This window comes from Anser brachyrhynchus, assembly GCF_964034855.1.
Source record: "Anser brachyrhynchus genome assembly, chromosome: 7".
Taxonomy (NCBI): domain Eukaryota; kingdom Metazoa; phylum Chordata; class Aves; order Anseriformes; family Anatidae; genus Anser; species Anser brachyrhynchus.
Genome location: NC_137701.1, coordinates 32,235,672 through 32,263,537, shown reverse-complemented (window position 1 = coordinate 32,263,537; position 27,866 = coordinate 32,235,672). Strand labels below are relative to the sequence as shown.

Below are 27,866 nucleotides of genomic sequence, written 5' to 3'. Positions count from 1 at the left end.
GAGGAACCATCCTGCACCTGGATTTGGGGAGACTTCAGCTGCTTTGCAGCTCAACATCTGCAGGAAAAAAATGGTACTGCAAGGCTTGAGGCACTCAGCAAACGCGTGGCCTGTTCGGATCCAGGAGATGGAGAAAGTTATAAAACGGGTGTTAATCCTGGCACGTTTCTTTCTGAAAGAAAGGTGGTGAAATTTGGGTGAAAATGCTGGGGGGAAAATCAGAAAGGTTCCTATGTTATGAAAAGGGAGTGACGTTGCAAAAGTAAGCAGGCGTCAGCACTTTGGGATGAAGGGACTCAGAGGGGTGGTCGCCGCTGAAGGCCGTGATGGGGGATTCACCGCGGCAGGCTCGCTGCCGGCCAGGCAGGGCCGTGCAGGGAGCCCTGCGTGGCTGCAGCTGAGACCTGAGACCCTAGTGGGGAACCGTGTGGAATGAAATCTCCGTGACCAAGAGAGAAACAGGCAATGGCTAAGGGGTCTGTAATAAACTAAAAGGGCAGAAAAAAGGTCTGATGCAGGAGGACAGGTAGCAAGATCCAGAAAGCTGAGCAGAGCTCAATGATTTCTTTCTTTCTGCCTCCACGCCAGGCCGTGGCACAGCAGTGACAGAGCACGGGACACCCCGTCGGGCCACGACAGCCTTCTTTCTGCCGACACCGCCGAGCTGGCAGCACCAGCTCTGCCACCCCAGCGGGGCCACCAGGCAGCACAATGGGCTGTTCCGGGAAACCACGGGCACGAATCACACCGGCCTCTGGGAACGGCTCGAGAAGCCTCAGAGCAGCGGCTGCATAAAGCCCTGACCAAAGATGCTTTCGGGAAGGCTTCGAAAAGCCCCTGAGGGAAGGGGCAGGTGAGGCAGCTGAGCAGAGGGAGCAGCTTTGGGGGGACCATTAGTGGATCCCTGGCGCTGCGGCTTTATTTGTAGGGCCATCGCTGGTAAGGGAGCAGGGCCGTGCCGAGCCTGGGGGCGGCTGCGGGGGGACAGGCCTCTCTCTCCCCATTATCTGCCCCCCGGCACGGGCTGCAGGGACAAGTGCGCGGCCCCCGATAGCGCCGAGCCGCACCCTCCCGGCCAAACGAAGGCGCTCGGCGCCTCCAAAACGCGCCCCTGAAGCGGGGAGCCGAGCCGTGCCCGGCCTCCTGCCCCCAAGGGGCGGCCGGGGGGGTGGGGGGGGTGGGGGGAAGCCGTGCCGAGCCGTGCCGAGCCGTGCCCAGCCGAGCCGTGCCGAGCCGGGCACATGGGCAGGGAGGGCGGAGCTGGCGGCCTGACATCAGCGCGCCTCCCTCGCAGCCCCCGGACGGCTCCGCTCGCCCTCCCGCTGCCCGGCCCGGCGCAGAGGTGAGTACCCCGCGGGGAGCAGCAGGACGAGGCGGCGGCGGGGATCGAACCCGCGGCCCCGGCAGGGCGGCGCGGGGCCGGGCGCGGCTCTGCCCGCAGCGGGGCACCGGCACCCCCTGGGGCTGCGAGCCCCCAGCCCGGGGCTGGGACACCCCCATCCCGGGGATGAAACCCCCCCTATCCCGAGGCTGGGATCCCCCCCCCCCCCCCGGGGCGTTGCGGAGGGGCTGAGGTTTAGCAGGAGCGGGTCGCGCTGCCCCGTGGCTGTGCAGGGCCGTGATTACGGAGCGCCCTGCCCGGGCAGAAATGGGAAACGCTGCGAGCTGGGAGGCTTCGGGGACAGCCCCGAGCCCGGAGGTTTGGGGTGCTCGGAGCCCACTCGAGAGCCGGAGTATTTGGGGGTGGGGCAGGGAGCTGCAGGTGGACGCACAGCAGCGGGATGCGGCGCTTGCCCCATGGAGCAGGGCGCGCTCGGCTTTCACTTTCTCATCAGCAGCTTTTTGAGGAGGGTAAGGACTTCTTCCAGCACAGGAGGAATCAGGAACTGAGATATTAAAAATAAATAAATCTCAGTCCCCCAAGGGTGAGCGGGGAGCGGCTGCCAAGCTTCCTTGCCTGTGTAGGGTTCCTAAAAGGCTGCGGGGTTGGATGCTCCGTGGGGCGGCTTTGGCGTTCGCCCCGTGTCAGAGCGCTGAACAGCAAAAGCTGTGAAGGAGCTGGAGAGGCAGCATTCAAGTAGGACTGTCCCATAGGCAAGGTGACCCGGCACGGGACTGTCCCTGCCCTGTGACCCTTGCTGGGACAGCACGGGGCCACGACAGCCCCGTTTTGGGGACAGCCCAGAGGCCTGCACCCTGCAGAGCCATGCAGAGGATGGACGTGTACCAAGAACCCCAGATCACTGCCGCCCGTGTGGTCTAGATAAAACTGGTGCGTTGGAAAATGTCTCCCATGGAAAGAAATCAAAACTGAGATGGCGAGAGAGGAAGGCCATCGTCTTACAGTATCATTATCCTGCGGGCTGAGGAGATGGAGGGCTAACAAGATTTAAATACTACATCAGGCTTAAGAATTCTCCTCTCTTAAAATCTCATTTGCTATAAAACAAATGTACGGTAATACAGGATCCGATACTCACTGTACATATTCGATTTCCTCCATAATTGTAGAGAAGAAAATGTTGGTGACTCAACAAGTCTTTGTTTAAAAAGAAAACACAGCGTGCCTCAGGAAAACGTGCTTCTTGAAAGCATAATTTTTGTTTGCTTTGGTTTTTATTTTTGCTTTTTGTTTGTTTTGCTTTTTATTGTCAGGAACTATGCTTTGACTGCGACCTTGTAGCATTACACCCATAAATAGAAGCAGCTTTAGATTCATGGGAAACACATCTTTTCCGATGGTGGAAGAAGTAGGCCAACCAAGCCGGCTCTCCGGAGAGGTGTGAAAGGCACGGGCAGCCGTGGCTATGGGATGTCACATAACAAGAATTAAAACCCACCAATTAGTTATATAGATGTTTACCGTCACCGATTAGAATTACCTTTCCTGCCAACCTCACGATGGAGGCAAGTGCTAATTATTTCTAAACTTTAAGTTACTGCATCTTCACAGAGTTGCTTCCCCTGCAGTGGACTAAGCTGCTTTCTGTCTGCATCTAAGTGAAATGTAGCTTAAATTAAAGGATAAAATGTTTGGAAAGCATGTCAGTGATGTGGGTGCTTACATCCCATTTCAAAAGCCCTTAGGTACTTTGGTGCCCAAATCAGTTGAACATTTTTGAAAATTTTGGCTAGGGTTCAAGGAGTTCAGACATGAACTCCTTCCGTCTTTTTCCAGGTTCTCAGATTTTCAGTGAGTCTGTCTAAAGACTCAATTGGGATAACACTTGCATATGCATTTCAGTTTAGTTCATATCAATACACCGTTGTAGTCTTTGCAAAAATGTCTTAAGAGTTACCCACAGACCGCAGGCTTCAGGAATGGGGGTCTGTAGATAATGTGTCCACCACAGAAGTATGCTAATCCCAACCACTGATCATCACTAGCAGATACCAACCTGCACCTCTTCAGTTACTTAGAATAAATGAACTTCTTACCGCAGGGATGTTCTTGCCAAAGGTGGGTGCAGGAGGTAGTGCTCCAGTAGATCTCCCATAAAAAAATGCATTAAAGCCCATGGTAGAGGGATCTCAGCTGGACAGAGCCTAAAAGCCAGACAGCACCAATTCCCGTGGCCAGCCGGAGGCCCTCCACCATCGCAAGCACAGCATGCAGCAGGGCACAGGATGGCTGGTGGGTCAGTGGTGAAATATTTGCTGGGTGCACTCGTCTGGCACACGCTGAGTCGCTGGGGTCCTGTGTGCAGGGTGTGCACCCCTGCACCATGCTTCCCTCATCCTGGAGAACCTACCGGGGAATTATGATGTGCTGCTATTTTCCTCCCCAAACACCTCTCCTGCCCATCACAGCTGATCAGCAGATCAGGTATGTCTGTCACATACCTTGAATGTACCCCAAAGGACATACAGTGTGTTTGGGCAAAGCACAGGCTGCATTCACAAGGCAGCATGATCACCGTAGTCATTGTCCTTCTGTGGTCAATTCCCAGTGAAGCCACCTGCCCTCTTCTCTTGCTTTTCCTCCAGTTCCTCAGTCAGTAACAATTCTTCCTTTCCTGGTGGTCTCAGCACCCACCTGAAGGAGTGAAGAAAAATAGAGAGAAACATATAATAGCTGGCCAGAACTACACATACACCATTGCTTCACAGCAAGCTGTTAGCAGCTGAACGTCCCTGAAGAAAAGGGACCGGGGCAATTCACCTCCCCGAGGTGACCAGCAAGACCCCGTGCACTTCAGAGCTCACCGCGTGCTGTGCCTGGGCTTCGGGAGGTGAGAGCAGGAGTCCGCAGGAGCCGGGCTGACCCCACGCTGTCAGCTTCAGCTCCCCGCCACCCTCTCCACCGCAGGGCCCTGTGCATCCTCTGAGTCGCTGCAAGAGGCAGAGCCAGAGATGCGAGGGCGTGCTGATCTTGGAGACCCTTCTAACAGGCGGCAATGGCCAAACCAAATGTTTGCATGCGCAGGCAGCGTAATTCCTCTGTGTCTTTCCGGAAAGAAGCATGAGTTTTCAAACAGCCAGGGTCTGCCAGCTCCCTGGGGTGGCCGCTGGGCTCAGAGCTCGCCGCCACCGGCAGCCGGGCAGGAGCGGAGACTTTCCCCTGCTCGTTTCAGGCAGCAGCACCTCCTCCAGTCATGCCTAGCTGCAGGCTGTCGTTAGATCTACCCAAAAAGATTTTGCCATCCATGCTTTTGGCTACTTACCTCCTCTCCCCGCATTTCAGAAAGGGGAAAGCTCAGGAGCGGGTGCGTCACTGTGAGATAGTCGTGAACTTGGAAAGAGCAGCAAGGCAATTAAGACCCCAAAAGAAAGCAACAGAAGCCCCCCAGGACTTCGCTACAGCACTTAACATTGCTGTAAACTGTCCCTCGATGATAAGCTGGGGAAATAACCTTCTTATTCAGGGACCCATCAACCAGATAAAGTTGTGTGTGCTATGCCTGTAGCACGGGAGACGTGAGCTGCTCTTAGGAGACAAATTTGGGAGAGGAGAGTTTGGGGATATCTGTGGCACAACCTGGTGGTAACTGTGCTTAAAAGTACATAGTTTGGGTGAAAACAGTCGGCCAAAAGTTTGTTTTCCGGTTCAGTCGAGTCACAGCCAATATTGCAGATGGGTGATTTTTCTGCCCAGCGTCAGCACTGCCCATTTAACCTCACCAGGTGCCAACGGGCTGTTGCATTTCTATAGGAAAACCATGGCCAAAATGTCTGAGCTTGTGTGGGAAAAGCCGACTTATGTTGTTCCAGCGGAAAATTCTGTGAGCCCTCTCTCCTCCGCTTTCCCCTGTTTTGAAACATGTTTTTGAGTTCGGGACACGGCGAAGAACATCCTGTGGTCAGGGACATACCTTTGGCTTCAAAAACCAACATCCTCGATATTTATCAATGTTTAAACCGGAGGGTACGTGGAGCAGGGGGGGGCCAGCGCCCGCCAGCCCGCGTTGTTGTGAGCGGGTGGCGGAGCAGGGAGGCACGCGCCCGCTTTGTGGGTGACCCAGAGGAAACGTTCAAGAGGAGAGGCTCAGAATTAAGGGCTGTGACAAACTGGAGGGAGGGTCTAAAAAAGCAGGGCACGAGCTGTGTCCCGTGAGGTTGGACTGACCGACCGTGCGGACAGCGGGTGAGGGACCGGCCAGGCAGGGGACGGGGATGGGGACGGGGTTAGGGGCATCACAGAGCACAAGTCAGCGGTGCCGTGCGGTTGTGCAAAAGCAAACAGCGTGCTGGGAGGTAGGAGCAGACGTGGCACGTGGGGGAAGCGGCGTCTGCTCCAGCCACTGCCTTTCGGGGGCTCAAATGGAAAATTCAGCTCCTCCAAGAAAACATGAAACTCATCCTCAAAGCGCAAAATGTGTCTGCAGAGAAGGCAGGGGTGAATCACATGCTGTGACCTTTGGGGGTTAGAAAGGAAGCAGCGAGGGAGATTGATTCATTGGGTCAAGAGACGCTGAGGGGAGAAAGATGGGCTCTGCGTGAGCTTATGGAAGTGGTTTTAACAACTGATCAGATAAACACCAGCCCAGGGCTAGGGAGAGGGATGAGGGCACAGCACGGTGTAGTGGCAGGGGCACGCTGCAGCCCCGGGAGCCCACAGCAGGTCTGTCCCCACCCCGCATGGCCAGGGACAGCCTCAGCACCCAGCAGTGCCTGCCGGGGATGTCTCTCCCCAGCAAATGGGGACCTGGGGGACCCTGATGCTGGCATTTCCTCATTCTTACCGCCTGGCTGGCATCCCAGAGAGGTTTGCAACATCGCTTTTCTGGCTGAAGCAACACAGACGGTTGGTTTATTGCATTTGCTGGTTCCTGGTTTACACTGGTGGGGAGCTAGCTCAGTCTGTTTTGGAAGGAGTACGAGGGAAAGAGGCAACAAGCCTGGTTTTCCCCTCTTCCTCCCTCTTCTGCAAGCTGCCCACAGAGCAGACGTGTTATTTCCAGTCAGCCTGGACGGGACTAAGAAGTATCCTGAAGTGTGAGCAGAGCTGGGGTTAACCAGCTTTGGATAAGCCATTTTCTTACTTAAATCTCTGCCAGTCTTAGCAGGTACATGGTACTGGCAGTGCTCTTTGGAGGGACTCTCTGGGTGTGAGAGAGACTTAAATGCTTTATTTTCCTTGGAAACAAAGCAGCTGTAGCCAAAAAGTTGGTATTTCTATGGACAGCAAGACCTGAACAGAAACTTCTGGCACTGAATGAATTTCTCCAGCTGTGACTTCTTGGTGTGTCAACTTCATAGAGAATGCCAGGCTCTGCAAACAGGAGCTGCAGGGCTGTGGTTTTGTGGTCAGTCCGGGAGGTACAAAGGTCCGTGTATGCAGACTGAATCACCTGGGGGCAGAGACCACTGCCATCCCTCAACTCTGTGTGTATGTATGGGACCGTGCTCCATGGCACACAGGGAATATCGCGGTGCAGACACCAGGACATTCCTCTGCAGTGCCTTGATGAAGGAAGGCCTCTTCCATATCACTTGTTTCCTCCTGCTGCTTGACCCCAAAGCTTATTAGGGGATGTAGATAATAATCATGTGCTTTATCTCAGATAACCCACAATGCCGAAACTGAAGCCCTGATGAGGCTCTGTAAGGACATGCACCAGGGTGAATCCACAGCTACTCAAGACTCAGTTGTGGTCAGTCTAAGCAAAATCTGACCTCAGGGGAAGACACAGAAGCGGTTATTGTAGCCAAGGTGCTGCCTGCTAAGACTCCGTACGTGATGCTGAGCTCGGAGATGAGGCTTTGTGCAAACAGGAGCCAGTTTCATTGTGCTGTACAGCACCATTACACGGAGCTCCTTGTCAGATTGCTGCCATGTTCTTTGGCACAATTTGACTCAATGATATCTTTGAGATATTGCTTTTTTTTTTTTTTTTTTTTTTAATCAGAACTGTTGTAAAACTAGATTGACTTTTATCTGCTAAACCCTAATACCAAGACAGTGAAATGGATCTCAGTTTTTTTTCTGTCCAGAAGTGAAGCAAAGCCTGTGCTTTGCCATGATGGGTACATCCTGGTCCAGGGTTTACAAGCCAAGCACCGCCAGACTGTGAATTATGGGAACCCGTGAGGCTATAGTCCTCTGCCCAGAATAACCGAAAGGGTCCTGAAAAGATGGTCTTGTTGTGAAAGACGTGGACAAGGATATCAGGGTCTTCCCAGGCAAATGTGCTGGAGCCCTGCTATCATTGCTATCTCAGTCGCCACGTCTGTGGAGGGAGGATAACGATAGCACCAGCTTCCCATTAGCAGTGGGGCATTATCTGAGTGCAGATTGACGTGGCTGGGAGTGCAGCCACACCTGGAGGGGCTTCTGCAGCCCAGCTCAGCCCAGAACTGCCGTCCTGCTGCAGAACCCTGCTGTGTGGCAGAAAAGCTTTGTTTCCTGGCACCAAGCCTAAGCTAACAGCTTCTGCCAAACCTCAAGTGAAAAATACATCGAGTTATCCTTGCTTTTCTTCTGCAAGAGCCCCTCCTGCTCTCCACCTGGGCAGCAGAGATTTGACTGCTTCGTTTCACCCAGCTTTTGTCTGTCTGATCCCATTCTTTGGGGCAGGAGCTGCCTTCTATCCGGTTTTGGTTTGGTGCCTGGAGCTCCTGATCTTGCTCACGGCTGTCACCGCTATTGTACTGCAAATAATAGAAGTCATTGAGATGCAATAGGTGAACTGCAGGCAGTAACAAGCACAATGCATCTGGGTGCAGCATCCCCAAGCAGTGATATAAGGGTGTCATTAATAGTCTAGCTGAAGGGCAGCTTTACTTTGTATTAGATATTTTAATTATGGAACCGCTTCCCGGTTAGGAGTGAAGCTACTTTACTTCCACTGGGCTGAGCTTTAAATCATCCCGTAGCTTTCTTGGTAAGACACCGATCTCCTTGAACTTCACACGCCGTAACTCAGCAGGGGTGCAGTTTCCTTGATGGGGAAGATCAATAAATGAGGTTTATCCAGGGCTGCGGCATGGTAAGGCTGTGTCCGGCCTCTGTGGCCTCCACTCCCGGGTGACTCCGCAGTAACCTGGGTGGGCTGGCCTGGCCGTGAGGAGCCAGCCTTGGCAGGGAGCATTGCGGGCAGGGTTTATAGGTAAACGTGAGCACGTTTACCCCTGGCTTCACAGGGCCGAGCCCGAGGTGAGGGGCAGGCGTCCTGGAGAGGAGCCGGGTGGCAGAGCAGGGCGGCAGGGGGGCGGCAGAAGCGGGACTGGTGGCAGGAGAGATGGGGTCTGCGTGTTCTGCAGAGATACAGAAGTTAAAAAGAACTGTTACCTAATCACAAGCTCCATTTCCAGGCATCTGTTTGCCAGAGACCACGGCATTTCTCTCAACAAAATGTGTTTACTGCCATAGGGAGATTTTCTCCCCCTCCATCACAAGAGCCTCTTGTGGCGAGCAGGTGTGAGGTGGCCGTGGCTCATGGCGGCACAGGGCCTGCACCAAGCAGGGACAGGCCCTGCTCCAGAGACCTGACGGGCAGCATATGACCGAAATAACAGCAGAAAAGCCCATGCCTCCAGTCCAAAGACATTCTGAGGAGCCTTGCTTTTTAACTGTTGTGGTGACTTCACAGGCCATTTGGTTCTGTCAGCCTTTTTAATCAAAATAACGGGGCATCAAGGCTGTTTACCCCCCCCCCCAGCACTGCAAACACCTCAGAGCATTTTCAGCAGTGGTAACAGGACAAACAAAACGCACCACAAGAAGGCTTGCTTACAGCACGCTCCACATCCCTGCAGTCCCATTTCATAATCACCTGCTCTGTTACCCTGAACATTGATTCCTCTCCCCGTGGCCGGGAGCCAGAGATGTGTCTCTATTGCAGGGTAACAGTTTGTGCACACAGGTTGTTGGAAAGGAGGGGGTTGCGTAGGCAAGAGAGCCTGTTAAGCTAAACAATAGCTCTGGCCCTAGAACAAATAGTGCTGGCCACAAATAAATCTAGGTGGAGCAAGAAGGTTTCTTAAAAGAGAAGCAGTGAACTTTTGATAAAGTGCCCGATAAAAAAGGGGCAAAAAAAAAAATCTTTTCAGACAGAGCTGGCGTATTTACTGTGTGGTTTTGTGGCCTGGTTGGTTGAGGACGAAGAGTACTGGCGTTGTTATGTTGCTCTCCAGCCTTCTCAGGATCAGGGCACAAGGGTTGGCATTGACCTGAGCTCCAACCATGAGGCTGTTCTTCACGTAGAGAAGTTCTGGGTGGTCTCTGCTCCATCTTCACCTACGTGTTTCTTTTTGCAGTTGGCAGGCCCTGTCTCTTCTCTCACTCATTCCCAATGGCCCTTTTCTAATTTTATTCCCTCTTCTTTGCAGTGGAGTGAGCAGAACTGCAGTGTGCTATTCAGTGTGTGGGTTTATACAGTGGCATAGTTGGGTTTTTGTGTTGTTTTGCAGTGACTGTGATACATACGGACTATACCTAATGCAGGTGAGTGTGCGTAGGTAGCAGCCTTGATTAACCCGCCTGACCTGACCTGCATAGCCAAGTCAGCCTTCAGGCATACAAATCCTTCCATGGGTCTGGAACAGAAGCAGAAACCTTCGGAGTGAAATATGAATAATTCTCTCTTACTCATCCAGCCCATGAGAGGAAGTCTACATGATACGCAGAAAGCAGAGAAGAGGTGTTCTTAAAGGGGAAGAAAGTTTGTCTTTCTTTGGCACTTGTTTCTCTTCCAAGAGCACTTCTTCCACGTACACATATCTTTTGTCTCTTGCTGAGAGGCAAGGAGAGCAGACAGAGAACAGTGAATGATAGTTTTGAGGTCCATCTTCTGAAGGTGTTTGTAGGCTTTCCATGAGGAACAGGGCTGAGAGACCAGAGATGGCAGTGGCTGTTGTGTAAGAAATCTCCCTGCTCTGGTAACTCAGGCTGTGTTTGTGGTGTGACTCTCAGGGAGCCCTGAGCTGGTACCTGCACAGAACTGTGGCTCTCAGATCTTTATCTTATTTATTTTCTGAGTGTTTTAAACAAATTTACAGCTCATTAAAGCATACTGATAGGGCTTTTTATGCCCATATGCTGCACCTGGCATGTGCCAGCAGTGAATTTTGGTGCTCAGGCACTTTGAATGAGGAGACCCTTCTGCACATTTCTCATAATAAAGATTGACGGTACTAAACAATTATCACCCATAAACTCGATCTTCTCAGTATTCAATCCCTTTCCCAGCTCACTTATGAGCATGTTGAACAACACAGGTCCTTGGGGATATCCTTTGACAACCCGTTCCCATTATGAAAATTATTTATTTACTCTTACCCTTTGTTTCCCATTGGTAACTATTCATGCAGGAGTGCCCTTCCTCTTTGTACCAATATTGCTTCAATCCCAGAAGAGCATTTTCAAACATTTTTAAAGCATTTTTAAACATAAAGAACATTTGCAAAAGCCTATGAAAAACAAAGCCTAGTGACTAGGTCACCCTGTCCGAGTGGTCACCTTCACTTTGAAAGACCTGCATCAGCTGTAAGGCCAGACTGTACTCTGCCAAAACCAACTGTCTCTTTCCCAGTATATCACGAGTCTGTTAATTCTGCTCTTTATTATCATTTCTACCAGCATGCCCAATACAAAAGCCACATGTCCTGGTATGTAAGTTCTCCAGACCACCTCCTGAGCACTTTAAAAGTATGGTGTCACATTTGCTATTTGCCATTCTTTAAGCACAAAGGCAGATTTGAGCTGTAGGTGACACTTCACGTGAACAGCCTGGCAGTTCCCTGATTGAGCTCCTCCTGACCTCCAGGCTTGGCTGGTGTGCTGCTGTTGAATTTATTGATCTGCTTAAAGCCTCTTCGTGGTCTTAATATCTAATCTGTTACGGAGAGTAGAGTGTAACAGGGCAAAATTCATTAATGTTTGTAAAGCTCATCAAGATCTTTCATGAGCAAATCTCATCATATTTTAATATATTGTTTTAAATGTCATGAGTAAGTTCTCATTATTCATTGAAGAGATGAAGCAAACAGACCCAAATATTGGAACAGGCAAAGGCTGCAACTCTCTTCACTTACCACTTCTAGGATGCTTTCATTTCACCTCAAACTCCTTGCCTTCATTCTGCTCCCACAAATCAAAATCACCCCTTGCCACTCCCAAATGTGGGCTCTGAGATCCCCCTGGACTCCAGGGCTTTCAAGAAGATCTCCCCTGGTTCCTTGGGGCTCCAAGAGCTGCCATTGCGGGTGGCTGTTAGGATTGCTCTGGCTTTGCAGTGTGAGATGAAGAACCGCAAAGGACAAATGAGTGCAGCCAGCAGGTGTTCGATCACTCAAACCAGGGAAACTCCTTCCTAAAACCACCTCCGCATGGTGTCTTGTCCCCCTCCAACGGTGGCTGGACATTACTGCACACATGCTGGCGGGTTTAGCAGATGGGTCCTGGGCTACTGGGACCCAGCGCTGTACATCTGCCTGCAGGCATCAGGGAATTCCTTCCTTGCCCAAGACCCCGCGCATTTCTATTCACGTGTCATAAGTGGCATTTTCCCCATGACCACGGTTGTGGTCTGAGCATTTACAAGAGCTTCATGGTGAACTTGCATTTCCCCTTGTATTTCCCCCCAGGATGTCCGGAGGAGACATGGCCAAACCCCTCCTTGGCCACCGGAGCGTGGAGGGTGACCCCACGGCGCCCGCAGCCGGCCGCACCATCGGGGTGCTGGGGAGCGGGGACTTCGCGCGGTCGCTGGCCATCCGCCTGGTGTGCTCCGGCTTCAAGGTGGTGGTCGGCAGCCGCAACCCCAAGCGCAAAGCCGGCCTCTTCCCTTCTGCGGCAGAAGTCACCTTCCAGGCTGAGGCGGTGAAGAAGACGGATGTCATTTTTGTGGCGGTTTTCAGGGAACATTACTCCACGCTCTGTGACCTGGCCGACGTGCTGGTGGGCAAGATCCTGGTGGATGTCAGTAACAACACTGAAATCAACCACCACAAAGAGTCCAACGCCGAGTACCTGGCCTCCCTGTTCCCAGCCTGCACTGTGGTCAAGGGCTTTAACGTGGTTTCTGCATGGACGCTGCAGTCAGGTGCCAGGGATGGTAATAAGCAGGTATTGTTTTCTTCTGGCAAGGGCTAAATCCACAATATTTCAGCAGCTGAGGTCTGACTTCAACAGTAAATGGCCTTAGGCTCCCGCAGTTTCTGCGTTTCTTTGCTCTGAAATGAAATACCCCAGTTACTCCTTGCTTTGTAGTCTTTGAAGTCTCTGTGTAAGTGAAAAGTACTATTTATTTGTCTGCTTATCTAAACACAGACGGTAAAACAAACTGGTGGTGCACACATGAAAGGAAACCCGTCCAGGAGAGGTCCTTGGCAGCCACAGTAAATCCCCATCAGAAAGCCTGCCAAGAAGCAAGATGCTTGGTGATAACACAGGCTTCCTTTAGCATAGCAGCCCTCCCGCCACACTCGTTCCTGCAGCCTGATCTCTCTTTGCCCTGTGTGTATCCCTCCGTTTGTTGCAGGTCCTGATCTGCTCAAATAACCAAGAAGCCAAGCGCACCGTTGCAGAGATCGCTCAAGTCATGGGATTCACCCCCGTGGACATGGGCTGCATGTCCTCAGCCTGTGAGATCGAGAACATTCCCCTGCGCCTCTTGCCAGCCTGGAAAATCCCCATCTTTTTGGCTCTGGGGCTCTTTCTTTGCTTCTTCACTTACAACCTGGTGCGGCAGGTCATCCACCCTTACATCAGGGAGCAGAAGAACAAGTTCTACAAGATACCCATCGAGGTGGTCAACACCACGCTGCCCTGCGTGGCCTACGTCATGCTGTCCCTCGTCTACCTGCCCGGCGTGCTGGCAGCCTGCTTGCAGCTCTACTACGGCACCAAGTACCGGCGTTTTCCGGATTGGCTCGACCAGTGGCTCCAGCACAGAAAGCAGATTGGCCTCCTCAGCTTCTTCTGCGCTGCCCTGCACGCCGTGTACAGCCTGTGTCTGCCCATGCGCCGCTCCCACCGCTACCAGTTAATTGAGACGGCCGTCAAGCAGGTAATGTTGGCACCTTCCACGTCAGCACCCTTAATAATCTTCTGCGCACCTCCAGATGTCGGTTAGCAGGTTTCATATCTCGGCCTTTGCACTCACTTTCCAAAGCACGCGGGGGAAGAAGCTGTTATCTTTGTGAGCACTTCTCTCATGAGGCAACCGTGCCCCGCTGCGGCACGCCGCGTACCAGGCACGCACCCATCCGTCCGCACTGAGGACCAGGCACGTTAGCAGGATGTTGTCCAGGCGTTTGCAGCCAGGTTTAGGATCAAACTCCCTCATGCCAGTGCTCCAGAGGAGCATAGAGAAGCCTTTGAATCCAGCATTGCCTGGCACCTGGCGTGCCTGAGAAACGGGGGGATCCCTGTTTGCTCACACTGATGGTCACAGCAGATGCCTGCTGGAGCGACCAAGCCATAAACCTGAGGATTTGTTTATGTAGGAGGTGTGTCCTCGTCACAACGTGCCTCCAGGACCATAACAAAATATTGGTGAAGAGCTGGTCATAGTCTAAGGGAACGAGGAAATGGAAAAGTACTTTATTGCCTTATTGAGGCTCTTGGCAGTGTTTATCCAGCGTGGGATTGCCTACCTTCAGGCGATCCAGCCAGCTCTGGAGCCTGGCAGTGCCATGGAAAAATGTGACTGCCCTTCCTCTGCCCCTGGCTTCTTGCTGCTCCTCCCTGCTTCTCCTGGGATGGCAGAAGAAGCCTTGTGCAGCTGAGAGGTGAACCAGATCGAGGAACTGCCCCCAGGCCAGTCTGCTTTCTGTGCTGGGATATTTTCCAAGCGTTCCCCACTGCAGCCACCCAAAGGCTTGTCCCAGCACAGAGGAGGGAAGGGGCTGTGGAGGCAGCTGGGAGCAGGATGGCTGGTTTTGGCAGCAGTGCCTGCTCAAAATATCCATCAGATGACACCCCCAGCCTCCCAGTTCCAGCCTGGCACAGGCCCTTCTCGATTGCCAGTCGCACATTAATCTCGGGCAAGCATCCTCTGTTCATTTCCCCTCTACCTCCTGTTTTCTAGCAACATCTTTGTTTAGTAAATTAAACCCATTTAATGGGCTAAAGAGGATGGTTCTAAATGTTGTTCTCTGCCATGCAGCATAAAGCCCATCTTCCTTTCCATTAGCATGAACAATTTCCCCCCCCCCAAATGCACTTAAAATGAAGGTTATTAGGAGACTGCTGCATATTCAAGCATCTGTATTTGTTTTCATGGCTTTAAACTGAGTTCTTATTCCAATTATCTTTCCAAATGCAACTTTGGGGCTTGCTGCTGTGGTTACAGGCTGTGGGAGCTGTGATCATCCAGCAGTTCTTCCCAGCAGGCTTCAAATCTGAACTAGCTGGGACAAGCAGCAGGGGGATAAAAGAGCATTTTCACAGCTCCCAAAACACAGAGCCCAGTAGCGCTGGAGGTGGGACTAGGAACTAGTGTTCATCCAGGAAATCTGCTTCCAGAACCAGAACGAATACAGATAAAAATCAATTCCTCTATTCCTAAGCGCTCCATTTTAACAAAACTTCATTGTCATGCCAGGCTGTGGAGAAGAAGATGAATATCTGGGTAGAGGAGGAAGTCTGGAGGATGGAGATTTATATCTCTGTTGGAATAATTGCCCTGGGCTTGCTGTCGTTACTTGCCATCACTTCACTTCCATCCATCGCAAACTCTCTCAACTGGAGGGAATTCAGTTTCATCCAGGTAAAGTTGACATTTGCCCATGTCACGGAGTGATTCTGCAGCCAGGGTCAGGCCCTCGCACACCACGGAGGGCAGGGGTCGGCCTGCCATCCCCGCACGTGGCCACCTCTGCCACTCCACACATCCCCCGTCGGGACGCGAGCCCGGCAGACACCTCGGGGCAGCGGGATGTGGTGCGTCCTGGAGAGCGCCCCGCTGCCACGCAGGATGTGTGCCGTCTGCTGCTGCGTCAGGGGAAGGGAAAATGTGTGCCTCATGTGCGCCCACGTGGCGGCTAGTGGCAAGCTTTGCAAGAGCGAGTCTTTAATGTGCTGGCTGAAATTCTTCCTCACCTCTAACAGCATTAGACAGAGATCCCGAGCAAAGCCAGCCTGGACTTCGCCTGTGGGATGTCTCCGTGCAGAGTCCTCCAGGCTCCTTTTCCCCTCACTCTGTGCCCGCGAGCAGCGCTGCCGTTCACAGCTAAAACGCTCCTGAAGTCACACAAAGTAGAAAGGCAGAAAGCCTCGGGGCCATTTACAGAAGGCAGGGTTATTCCCTTCTGTGCTCAAGGTCCCCCGGGAGCTGGCCGTGTGTCGGTCACGCCCAGCGTGCTGGAGGTGCTGCGGGGAGCTTGCAGCAGGCTGTGGAAGGCAGGCAGAAAACAAGCCGGGGAGACAGCTGGTGCGGGACGCAGATCCGAGTGATCAGTGAAAAGTCCGTGTCTTCTAAAATGTGAATTAGGACCATAAGGGTAGTTTTTCTTTCTCCAGATTTTCTCAGTGGTTTAGGAGCCTTCTTCCCACTTGCAGCAATGTCCAGATCCCCAGAGTGACCTGAGTACCCTGTGCGGGACATTCCCAAAACCTCCCAGCACAGGGACGCACATGGAGCCAGGCTTCAGGCTAACAGGGAGAGCAGGGAATAAAACTTCTAAATACCCTCTGCACTTGAGGCCAAATTCACCAAATTCAGAGGTCTAAATCCCATGGTTAATTGTGCCTCCTACACTGCTGCTGCTTAGCCTGAGCCAGGCTTCGGGTGATGCAGCAGTGACCAGCGTGGCACCCAGCGCACGCAAACCCCATGGGACGCAGCCCCCAGCACCTGCCCTGCGGAGCCCCTCCACCCGTGGCACCAGCGCACGCCCAGGGATTAGGGGACGCAGGGTTAGGGCACGCGGAGGTGCAAATCTGTCATTCATTCTCCCCTGCTGAAGCTCTTCAGCTGCACATAAATAATTCAATATTCATTAGAGCAGGAGTTTGAAGCTTGCTCTCCCACGAGTGCCCTGATCTCCAAGCTAGCAAGTCAGTTAGGGTTTTTTGTGTTTTTGTTTTTTTTTTTCCTCCTCTCTTTCTGTGGGCTGGTGAGTAATTATTTACACTGCGTAGAAGAGCCTCACCTGGGGAGCTTGACCCCAGGAGATCGTCCCTCGGGGAGGGCAGAGATCTGGCTTTAAACATCTCGTTCAGATCGGACAACAGCATATTAACTCTCACCATCACATCTCAGGGGAGGGCTGCAGCCGCTGGGACATCGGATAAATTCCTGTCCTGGCTTAGGCATCTCATACCAGGAATCCCAAAGGAAGGGAAAAACTTCCTTGCAGCCTGGAATGAGCCTCTGAAACTCCCTGCACCTCCCTCTGGCTCCCCAGGCAGCTCTCCTGGTGGTGCCGTGTCGTGTAACACGTACATTGTCTCCTACCCGTGCACGTCACACAACTGTCACATCTCTGCCCTCTGTGATCCCTTCCCGCGTCTTTCTGTCAGCACTGGCACCACACAAATACGTGACACTGGGCTCCAAAATAGCTCTTGGCTGCCCCACGTAGCGACTGCCTGGCTCAGGGCATGAAAAGACCACTCAGAGCTTTGTGTAAGTGCGGGATGAGGCATGGCAGCGCTACACAAGCTCCCAGCTGAGGACGTGCAGGAGATGCACGGGTGGCATCGTGCCTTAAGAGGAATACAGGTCTCCTAGCATGTTAACTTCCAGCTCATTTGTTCTTGTTTTTAATTAGAAATACTTTAATTTTTTTTTTTCTTCAATAAGTTGGTGATACCTTTCTTGAGGATATGAGTAGGAGACACGGGTGCTGTTCAGGACATCCAGCACGTGACCCTATTACAGCGCATCAGAGGCATCGTGGCTTCCCATAGAAAAGGGAGTAACTAGGTAACAGGAATAATTCATATGCAATTCAACTTATAGGAGACATTTTTAATGTTCCCCAGTGATTTACGAATCCAGTCTAATTGGCGCAGAAGTAAAAACGTGTATGATTGCCTTTACCTCCCCACCCTGAAAAGTCCTCCTGGAATCTGAAGGTTGAATTGACCTGGTTTCTTGCTTAGCTCCTGATTGCAGGATACAAAGAATCTGTCATCGGACCCTTTCTGGCGCTCCTGTCAATGAAGCCAGAGCCAGAGCCAACTTCCACACAGCTAATGACTTTTTAGGACTAACGGCAGCAGAAGTCAGAAGCGTATTTGGGTCAGGAAGGGGTCTTTTGCTTTGGATGCTGCACTCATTTCTAAATGAGCCACGTGTGACAGAGTCACCTCTGCTGATGCATTGCAGGGAGCCTTCCGGACACTGAGGAGATGGAGGAGAGAGAAAAATCAATACAGAACAGAAAATGCATGCCAAGCCTGCATTAGGAAGATGCCATCCTCATACAGCCATCGCTCAGAGGGCTTTAACACCTTACCTGGCAGGCGGCCCCATATTCCCCGCGCTGTGACAGTGCAAAAATCCCTGCCGCTGTTTAAAACATTAAAGCCTCACAGCCGGGCGCTGCGTGGAGAAGACAGCCAAGACCAGAGCTTCCAAGCTCAGGCTGTGTCATGGGCAAATTTCTTGCCAATTAGCTTTTTTGCTTCACGTGACCCGCTGCCTGCACACAACAGCGGGTCACCGCGCGGCTGTGACGGGGTGGTGCCTCTCATCATACTAATTTCCACTTCTGCTCTTCCCCGCTGCCAGCAGCGGTTGAAAGAGAAACCGTAGAGGACCAAACTAATTATCTGCAGCTCTGCCGCACACGGAGCCCCGTCCGGACTGACCCCAAAGGCCACCCGTGCCGCCCGGTGCAGAAAGCACCTGCTGCCTTCGGACTGCACTCCGTCACCTTTCTCCCTGCCCCGTTTTACATCTGTGCTCTGCCAGATTAGTCTCACGCTGCTACTTCCAGCCTCCTTCCACCCAGGGATGCTCTGCCTGTTGGAGGGAAGCTGAGAGTCGATAAATGATGGATGAGCCACGGGTCGGTTCCCACTGTTAGGAGCATTCTCTCTTTCAGCTGCAATCGTGGCATGTTCCAGCAAACACCTTCATTTTCCCAGTGAAACAAATCTTGACCCTCTTTGGGTTTGCTGCCTGTTGTCACCCGGGCTTAGGAATTGGATGTGGCTTTGGGGACGAAGGCAGCCTGGAAGAAAAGGTGGGTGCGGGGATGCCCACAGGACGAGGCTCAGCTCGCAGGGCTGCTGCTGGCTCCGGGGACGACCTTGAGCAGCGCTCAGCTGTGGCACGGAGAGAAGAGCTCCCTAACTTGGCAGGCTGTTGGGAGGGTGACATCTTGGCCGGGCTTACAGGCACCCACATGACAGTCTGATAGGTGCTGTAACAGTAAAGTACATAGATATGGGGCGTATTTTAGAGATCTTTCCTTGCCTGCCCAGTCCTCTCGGCTGCCTAAATAATTTGCGGTGAAGGGTAGAGGAGACTTGATCTAGCTTGTTGTTAGCAGCACGGTACACTTTTAAAAGTTATCTGGGTTTTAAAATGGTTTGTCAGTGACCGCAAACAGGAAGGGATGTTTTGAAAGGAGACATTTTCCAGCTGAGATTTTTTTTTTTCAAGAGAATGTGACAGGTTCTTCCTCCTGTTTGCCCCGATCTCTGATCTCCCTGCTGTGCCTTCTTTCCTGGCCATACCTGCAGGAAGACAGCGTTTCTTGCTGATCTCTGATTGCAGCAAGCCGGGTATTTTGACTTCTAAAGGCTTCCTTCCCTAAACTGGGGACATCAGCAGCGTGTGGTGAAATTTCTCCCATCCGGGCACCTTGAAGTTTGGTTGTCATTACAGGCTGAGACCAGACAGTCAAAGCTGGGCAGCAGACACACACGTTTTTGCACCACAATTTTGGACCCACATTTTTCTTTGAAAGCACAGCCAGCAGCCCCTGGGGAGGTGGCGAAGGCGTGACTCTGGAAGCTGGAGCCCAGCTCCTGCTCAGCACCCATGGACAGGGCTCCGGAGCCACCACCTTGGATCAGGCAGGAAACTGTGAGTGAGGGGACCACAATTTAAACCCCCTCTTGAGAGCAAACGTGAGCAGGAGCTGGCAATATTCAGGCAAAATGTTGTCTCTGTGGGTGCTTGGGAGCCACAGTCTCAGCTGAAAATAGAGCAAGTTCTTGTCTGCAGAGCAGGGGCTGAGTCCTTGCTGCCTCCTTCAGTGGATAAAGGGCTCTTGGCTCCCAGTTCCAAGGGTTTAGTCCATCACATAGCCTCATGGTTCAGCTCACGAACCAACACACATCTCTAGGATGGAGAAGGAAACCCATCAGGGCTGTTGCTCACCTGAGAGCAGAGCGCTTCAGTTTCGAGATCAGCCTCAGCACGCTGCAGTTTTCCTGTAGGTGCCAGCAGTTACCTGCAGATCTCTTTGCCAGGCTTCACCGACTTCTGACAGTGCCAACTGCTGGTCCGTAGCCGCGATGCTGTGCGAAAGGTGCGTGCTTTCCCTGGCTGGCCGGCAGCCCCTGGCTACTGCCAGCCACGGACGGGCCACGGCAGAGCCAGAGCATTTGTGAGCTCCCCGCGGTTACGGGCTCAGCGGGCGCCGGGGCGGGAGCTCACCCCTTGGCTGGGTCGGCAGCATTTTCTGGGAGACTCCTGCTGTACTAGTATCACATTTAACATCTGATGAGAAAAAGCAAAACGCAGGCTGGCACGCTACCTGTGAAAGGTTTCCAGTCGCATTTTATTCTAGAAAAAATAAAACACGGGAATCTTCATTGCTTTCTCTGCACTATGTACCCCTACAGGTGAAAATACCAGGTCCTCCGCTAACCGGTGTGTGTTTCTCTTCCTTTTAGTCCACCCTTGGATTCATTGCCTTGCTAATCAGCACTCTGCACACCCTCACGTACGGGTGGTCGAGGGCCTTTGACGAGAACCAGTACAAATTCTACCTGCCTCCCACCTACACCCTCACGCTGCTCGTCCCATGTACTGTGATCCTAGCAAAGGTCATCTTCAGCTTGCCCTGCATCCACCACAGACTCGTGCGAATCAGGAGGGGCTGGGAGAAGGGGAGATACGTGAAGTTTGTGCTGCCCAGCGCAACAGGGGAGTATTCGAGCGGGGAGACCTCTAGCCACGTCTAAAGAAGCGCCGGGGCGACGGCGGATTTCAAAGCACTATCGACATTTCTATAAAGGTGTTTCTTTTTCTTAACTATATGTATGTTTTGGTATAATTATATTGTGGGTAAAGAAATAAAATTTGGTGACTTTAGAAAATGGACTACCATGAAAGAGTTCAGACAGTAGTATTTAAGTGATATTGCTGGTTTGCTAGGACAAATGTTGCCTTAAAAATCACCGTGAAAGCTGAGCTAGCAACACTAATGTACACAGAAAACCAATGGATTCTGTCACTGGCTAGCAGCTCTCCATACCAGTACTTTCTCTGCTGCTCCCTATGTACTTTCATAAATGTCAATGCTTTTGTTCTTTTACATATGAAGGAACATGGATTTTCTGAGCTTTATGACAGCAGAGACATCCTGCCTCTTGAGTGTCTGGATCAACACAGACAGTGAGGTTTAGAAAACCAAATCATCTCTGGATTTGGTCCCCTCAAAGAACTCTATAGCCATGTTAAAGCAGAACAATATCTGTGTTATGTAGAGCCTGCAGATTTTAGTAAAGGTATCCAAACCCGACAGCAAATCCAAGTATCCTGCTTCCTCAAATACAGCCAGCAGTTCTGGTCCTGTAAGCTGTGAAGAGAGTTACCAGAAAGACCTGCTGCTTCACAAAACTTCAAGGAGGAAGCCAAAACCTTATGTCAGATAATACGGTGAAGGTTTTATAAATCATAGTCACCTGAACGTGCCCATTTACACAGACAGTTTGCGGGTTTCACTAGCAGTAATAAGGTCTTTGAACTGTCTTGCAAAAGGATCAATGAGTTCTTAACCACGGCATGAAAATACAGGAATTGCACATTTTGGGCACCACCCTTCATTGCCTTGCACCTGAAGAAGGCACTTCCTAAATCACAAAGCAGGTATCAGATGCTTTCCTTCTGACTTCACACCCACTTTGGATGAGGTACAGGGCAATGAAGAATTCCATCTCAATTTAATTTTATACCTCTCACTTCATATCCCTTCAAGCCCTTGCTCTTTATCAGAATAATTCTTTAGCTTTCGGACATCCAAATCATCCAAATAGAGAATGGACAGCCATTCACAAAAGCTCAAGCAATCAAGATGACACTAGAGGACTACCTCAGCAAGGTCAGGCACAAGGGCATGGCTGTAACAGCCTCATTTTCCTACAGCGAAGTAAAAGACACCACTCAGTGTTCAGCATTGCTTTGAAAAACAACAGCTGTCAGCCCAAAACGAGGCATTTGTGGGACCAAAAAGCACCTGTTACAAGACCAGTTAATACAAAAAGCAAAATATGGATTGATGTGGGGGCACATAAGCCCTTCTACAAGCCAACACTGCTTCTGTAACCAGAATGATTCACGGACAGAGGAACTCCAAACTTCCCTCTTGAGTCTCAAATGACAACCGTGAGCAATGTTCTCCAAGCACTGCTCAAGCTGCCAGTGAAATGGAGGGGGTTCAATTTTGCATAAGGCTTACAGTAAGGTCTCCAAACACCACTTCTTTTCACTGAACAAAAGGAAATCGGCATGAGGGAAATGCCAAGTTTTCACAATCAGCTGATTTTATTTATTTATTTTGGCAGCACAGGGAAAGTACCATTCTTTTCCTCCGTCCCTTTCAGGAAGCTGCAGTGATTCAGGTTTTCCCATCCACCTCCACAGCCCAGCCCAGATCAGCACCTGATCAAATCACTCACCGAGCGGATTGATTACCCAGCGCTAGTTATTTGTGGTTGAATGGTAGCCTAAGCTTCCACACGGATTTCAGGCAGTTTCACATGAGTATATTTCCACCCACTCCAGCTTAACTCATGCTTGAGGGAAAATTGGATTCAGCAAGCTTGTTCCTAGTCTTCTGTTTCATCATCGAGCAAAGTCAACATAAAAGCACCAGTTTGCACATTTTCTGTTTACAATAAAGTATTCCAACGTTTGGATTTTTTTTTCTTCTTTTTTTTTCTCCTCTTGGCCAAGCTTATTTTCACATCGTTAGGTCAGGCAAACAAAAGAGTAGGAAGCAAAGAATGAGTATTACACAGGCTTGCAGGAGGAAGGTGTGGTTTTATCGTGAGACACTTGAAGGCTAAAGACTCACCTTTTTGCCCAGCACAAGTAAGGATTGCTTTCTTTACACGACTTTCACACTCACATGCCCTTTCCCACTGATGGCAAAGAGACAATTGTCACGAGCAGGAGCTGGCTGTGTCGGTGAGGCAGCACAGTGCTTTCCAGACAGGTCCCAGCCCTGCGGACAGTTCAACACTCCCACAGCTCCACAGCATCTAAAAAAAGGCGATCGGGTGTCTCCGGGTGAGGCCCCGTGCCAGCACTCTGGGCAGCCACTCACCAGCTCTTCAAAAACTGAAACCTATTCCTCTTAACGCAGACCGGCATTTCTGCTGGTGCCCTCTGTAGGCATCAGGTCTCTAAAGCCTTTGACACACCAGTTTGGATAATTGATTCTGATTCTGGAATACTGAAAAGTAGTTTGAGGTGCTTTTGAATGATCATTTCCATACGCATGTCTGTGGATAGGGGATTTAGTGAGGTTAGCTTAAAATTTCCCAGTTAATTGTTTTTAGCACTTGGACATTCTGTCTCTCTGTGTATATACGGACATACACGAACATACATTACTGCAGAGTATATAGGTGAAATGTAAATTCTTTATATCTTTATTCTCTGTATTGCCTACTGTGTGCCTCTAGGACAGGTAAGAGCCAACTGAAGAGCTGTAAGAGTAAGGCCAGTTTTAACCCCTGGCCTCTGTAATTATATAAAAGATATTCTGAACAGGTCCATAACATAATATCAGAACTCATTTGGGTCTTTCTTTATCCCATTTCCCTCCCACCTCCCCAACAATACCATTACTTTAATGGCAGTAGTAGAGCGTAGGGTAATTATCTGGAATTTAACACTAGGAAATAAAACACAGGCAGGCCAGCAGCTGGTAGCTCCTTGCTACCACGATAATAAGTGAAAACTGATCTTTGCTGTGAGCCAGCGTGCCAGGACCTGTATTACGGAGCTACGTACGCACGTGGGAGGTCACCAGTGGGTGCAGACACACGTCGTTACACAAGGCTAGTGCTATTGCACAGCAGCTGCAGCACGGGAACAAACGAGAGTAATTCAGTAAACTGAAAGTCCTGTCGATACAAGAGTTCAAGGAAGAGGGAGTTTCCAATGAGGTTTACGGGACTGGAAAGGTAAAAAAGGAGTTTTAATACTATCATTTTGTTCTCCGTTACTCAAATCACTTCCTCATAGAAGTGGCATGCCAGATCAACCAACTTCTAGATCTGCAGCGTTGCATTTTAATGAGCTAATTTGTAACTTGATTTTAATGAGTTCATTTAAATGCCTGTGCTGAAGCTTAACCTCTGCAGGTACAGTTCTCTCACTCCCTCTGTTTTATAATACAAGGCTTTTAACAGTCCAATCGGTTTCTTGCTCTTCAGGGATTTACTTACAAAGTGACATATCAAGCTACAGTTAAATCTTTAGGGGAACGCAGTTGCTTCAGCACCTCTGTACAGACAACTTCCTTCAATCTCTCCAAGATGGCCAGCACAACGGTGTGAGCTGCTACAGGCAGCCCCAAAAGTCTGCTGTATCCTTGGGCTTAACGTTTCCTGCACAGAGCTGGTGGGATCCGCAGGCTGTGCCTCAGCTTTTGAGGAACAAGATTTGTTGCAGTAAGACAATTTTCTTTTACCTGTTTATTGCGTCTTAATAAGAAGCATGTTTTTCAGAACTTCTGTACAAGGCTTTTAGTGCCAGTCAGGGCCGCCCTGAAGTTGAGCATGCAATAAACAGCAGGAAGATGCCATCTGTGTCTGGTGCCAGTTCTTTTTGGCAGAGCATGCATAGGAGTTTCTTATTCAAAGCCTAAAAATAACTGCTGTGTGCAGGCAGTCGGGAGGATCACATAATACACATAGCATTAGAGGAATCTTTCAAAGACATGAAATGGCACCACAGCCATTCCCCTGGAAAGATAATCTGCTTTGCATTTAGAAACCTCAGCAGCGGAGGACCTACTGCAGCTGCTGTTAGCTGGTTACTTACTCTCGTTATCTGTTTCTCTGTATCTGATCCACAATTAGCAAGCTTCAGCTGCTGCCGTCCCATGCCAGCCTGCTGGCTTAAAGAGCTGTCTACAGTTGGACGTCTGCTTTTAAGCAGCTGCATTATTCTGCACTCTGGAAAACAAAGATACTGTGCAAGATTTAAGCCTGCTTTCTGCAAGACCAGGTTCCTTCTGTTTGAGGGGTGGGGAAGTGTGGAGAAATTGCCATAATACTAACTATTAGGATACGGGGTTTCCGCTTCTAGATTGCTTCTTTGCCTCTAAAAGCAGCAGATGTGCTCCAGTTGGACGGGCACCAAACACATGCACAGAGCCAAAGGTGTGACCTCAAAGTAAGGTCAAAACCAGAGTGATACCATACCTCCCACTTAAAAAATCTCCATCCATGGAATAAAAAGGGCCCAAAATGGCCTTAAAGAACACATTTGGAGTTTTGAAAAGTCAAGGAGAAAAGTAACACACCAAGAACGTGTTTTCCTATGCTGGGCCCTGTAGGCTCTCTGGGCTCTGGGTTAGAAAGCAGAATTAAACCTTCCCAGGATGCGAAATGAGGGCAGACAGACGCGGTTCTTGCAGCCCTTGCTGACATTGATGGTACGCAACACCATGTCACCTGCCAGAGGGCAGAACTGGACATACAAAGATAAATTCTATTATTAACCTGAACTGTCACACTGAGCTCTTGAATGCGTTCACTACCGACCGAAACTCGCACCCTTCTAGCTTTTGGCCTACTACAAGAGGAGATTCTATCGCTATCAGACAGAGAGGACATTAGCAAACAAAAAGTACAATCCATATCTGATCGAAAAATATATCTACAGGAAGACAAAAGTTTTATACTCCGTCCTCTCCCCCACTGCTTCTCCAGCCCAAACACCCACCTCTGCTGTCAGCCACCCGCCAGGCGTACCACGCTTCCAGAGGAGGTCCTGGTCTCCCATGAAGCGGAACTGGGTGCTGAGCAGAAGGAAGAGAAGCGAGGATAACACCTCGCAGACCATGTGCACCACAGTGCTGCCTGCACCCACGCACACAGAAGTCTTCCCCCGCAGACAGCAGAAGGCTGCAGGCGCCCATGCGTCTCCTCCAGGCTGTGAGCGGCTGCTGAGGGTTACGGCGACAGCTTGGAGTCGAGGCACTGCTCCTAGCACACCGGTGCTACCAGGGCAGAAGGAAGGAACAGAAGCAGCAGCCCAAATCAGAAGGAAGGCTTGATGTCACCCACTCTCTGCCCATCGCTTATTTTCCTCTTCTGCAAGCGGCTGACGGGAGTCCCAGCAGAAAGCTCAGTCACGCCTCGTCCCTGTGCAACAATCCTAATTTACCCTCTTAACCAGGCACCATCCATGCACGCTTCAATCACTCGAAGCATAAAGCTCTGCACAGTGCTTGGGTCTGGGCTCCACAACTCATATCCCATCCCAGAAAGCATGGCCGAGAGAGCACGGTGCCAGGTTCTCCTCATCCACGGCACTCCGAGGGAGAAATAGCAGGAGCTTAGGGGCAGAAGCATGGAGGACACATTTGTTGTGTGTTTAAGCTGTGTTGCCGATGATTTTTTGCTCTGCTTTGCACGTGTGTCTGTTCTGAGTGGTTTTCCTTGTGTTTAAAAAAAAGAGGCATATTTAAAGTCTACTTGACAAAAGCTCAGCAAATTAACACTGATCTTTTCCAGACAATTCCTCAAATGAATGTTCTGCAAATGCCTCCTCACAGCATGCAAAGATTTAGACACGCTGGAACTGTCTCCGCAAAGGATGCGCTCTAACAAGAGGAATTTAAGCACTGATACCAGTTCAATTTGCCGCTCTTTGATTTTAATATAAAAAGAAACACTTTCTGCAAGGAAAGTTTCAGCTTTCATCACCACAGCCTTAGCACAGACTTCGCAGGCTAAACCAATTCACAGATAAGCACTCTTGCTAGACATTCAATATTTCTTGGCTTATGCAGGTCCTGGAGAAAGAACAGGCTGTGCTGACATCTGGTGGCTTTCTCTGCAGCCAAAGACAGTTTATGGCGATAGGTCTCAGTTTTTCGCTGGATTTTTGAATCCCCAATGTAACCTCTCTCCTGTTTCCTTGCAAGACACAAAGCATTATGATAAAAACCTTGTTGTTTCCACTGACCAGTGGACAGTGCTGTCATCTGCAAGTCCTTTTGTAAAGCAATAAATGATCCCTTGCTCTGCACAGTTAGCTGCTCTGTAGAAAAGGTCTCTTCTTTATTTCAAAGGATATTCCTTCTTGAATTAAAAAGGTACATCCACTGCCACAGAAAATGTTGCTATTGTATAGCAGGTGAGGTACAAACCTAACAATTAAAGCACTGCAAATAAGCAGAGATTGCAGCATGAAAGAAAGGAAAGTAGTAAGGAAAACATGCAAAGGTGTGTGTGTTTCCCCAGTGTCACAGTGGGAAAGTAGGTAACAGGAAAAAGCAGTGTCCTGATCACCTGAGTAGTAATGAAATTATCTACCGACCATCTTTGGTTGATTCATCAATCATCTGCACATCCACACTCAGCAGAACTATGAAAAGGAAGTGGTGGAAGGACGATCTGGAGCCAACTGGTGCCATTCAGCCAGAATGAGCTCAGCCCAGCAAACCTCAATAAGCAAAAGCGTGCACTTGCCTTAAGCGTTTGTAACGCCTCCAGCCAGCTGCCACTGACTCTGAAGCCCGGATCACATCAGTCCTATGAGAGCAAGAACAAGTATCACAGGTTCTGTTTTCTCATTCTTGATCTCTGAACATCCAGGATTTCAGCAGCTATTAGCTTGCAAGGCCAGAACCCACAGATGTCCTGCCACGGCTGTGCCATTGTGGGACTGCGACCTGCAAGGTCGCTAAGCAAAGGATCTGTTGGGATGTGCTGAATGCTCTGAGGATGAAAGTGAAACATCACAGCTTACAACTTATCTCTGGATCACTTCTAAGAACATTTTCATCAGATAAAGCAGTTCTTCAACTTTATCTGCAGTGCGTATCTGATTTTTGAGGGCTCCTCTGTGCCGTCAGTAACTGTCAGCATCTAACTCAGCTACCTGTGCTCTTGCATCTGCAAGAGGCAACGTGACTGCCTCTGAACAGAAAACTACACATGGACAGCTGCATGTAGAAAGCACTATATCAGAGCCTGAGAAAAAATAATCTATTACACCAATTTCTGCATTCAATTATAAAAAAAATGATTAAAGTGCATAATGATA

At 50.4% G+C, this 27,866-nt stretch overlaps 2 protein-coding genes and 1 long non-coding RNA gene across 6 annotated transcripts in view; 1 reads left to right on the top strand and 2 right to left on the bottom strand.

Moving 5' to 3' along the window:
- Window positions 1-216: 216 nt before the first annotated feature.
- STEAP3 (STEAP3 metalloreductase) lies at window positions 217-20,675 on the top strand. Of its 3 annotated transcripts, none has more exons than XM_080599157.1 (5): window positions 217-853; window positions 12,028-12,508; window positions 12,924-13,451; window positions 14,991-15,155; window positions 20,246-20,675. In XM_080599157.1, exons 1-5 carry the CDS (start codon window positions 810-812, stop codon window positions 20,534-20,536), a joined length of 1,509 nt encoding a protein of 502 aa, XP_080455283.1. In that variant the 5' UTR covers window positions 217-809; the 3' UTR covers window positions 20,537-20,675. The 3 variants fall into 3 exon arrangements, with proteins under 3 accessions (XP_080455283.1, XP_080455282.1, XP_080455284.1); XM_080599156.1 differs by lacking the exon at window positions 217-853 and adding an exon at window positions 954-1,342; XM_080599158.1 differs by lacking the exon at window positions 217-853 and adding an exon at window positions 2,327-2,907.
- LOC308197889 (UPF0538 protein C2orf76 homolog) overlaps window positions 2,918-27,866 on the bottom strand; it is a 38,642-nt gene continuing 13,693 nt past the window's right edge. Inside the window, exon 6 of one of the 2 annotated variants that reach the window (XM_080599169.1) lies at window positions 2,918-4,036. In XM_080599169.1, the coding sequence (XP_080455295.1) occupies window positions 4,026-4,036 (11 nt within the window). In that variant the 3' untranslated portion in view covers window positions 2,918-4,025. Of the gene's footprint in view, window positions 4,037-22,636; window positions 27,353-27,866 lie in introns of those variants that run through there. The other variant, XM_080599168.1, reaches the window with a different exon arrangement.
- LOC308197891 lies at window positions 16,112-20,239 on the bottom strand. Its single transcript, XR_013953419.1, has 2 exons — window positions 17,851-20,239; window positions 16,112-17,735 (listed from the first exon to the last, which is right to left on the bottom strand). It is a non-coding gene; the product is annotated as an uncharacterized lncRNA (long non-coding RNA).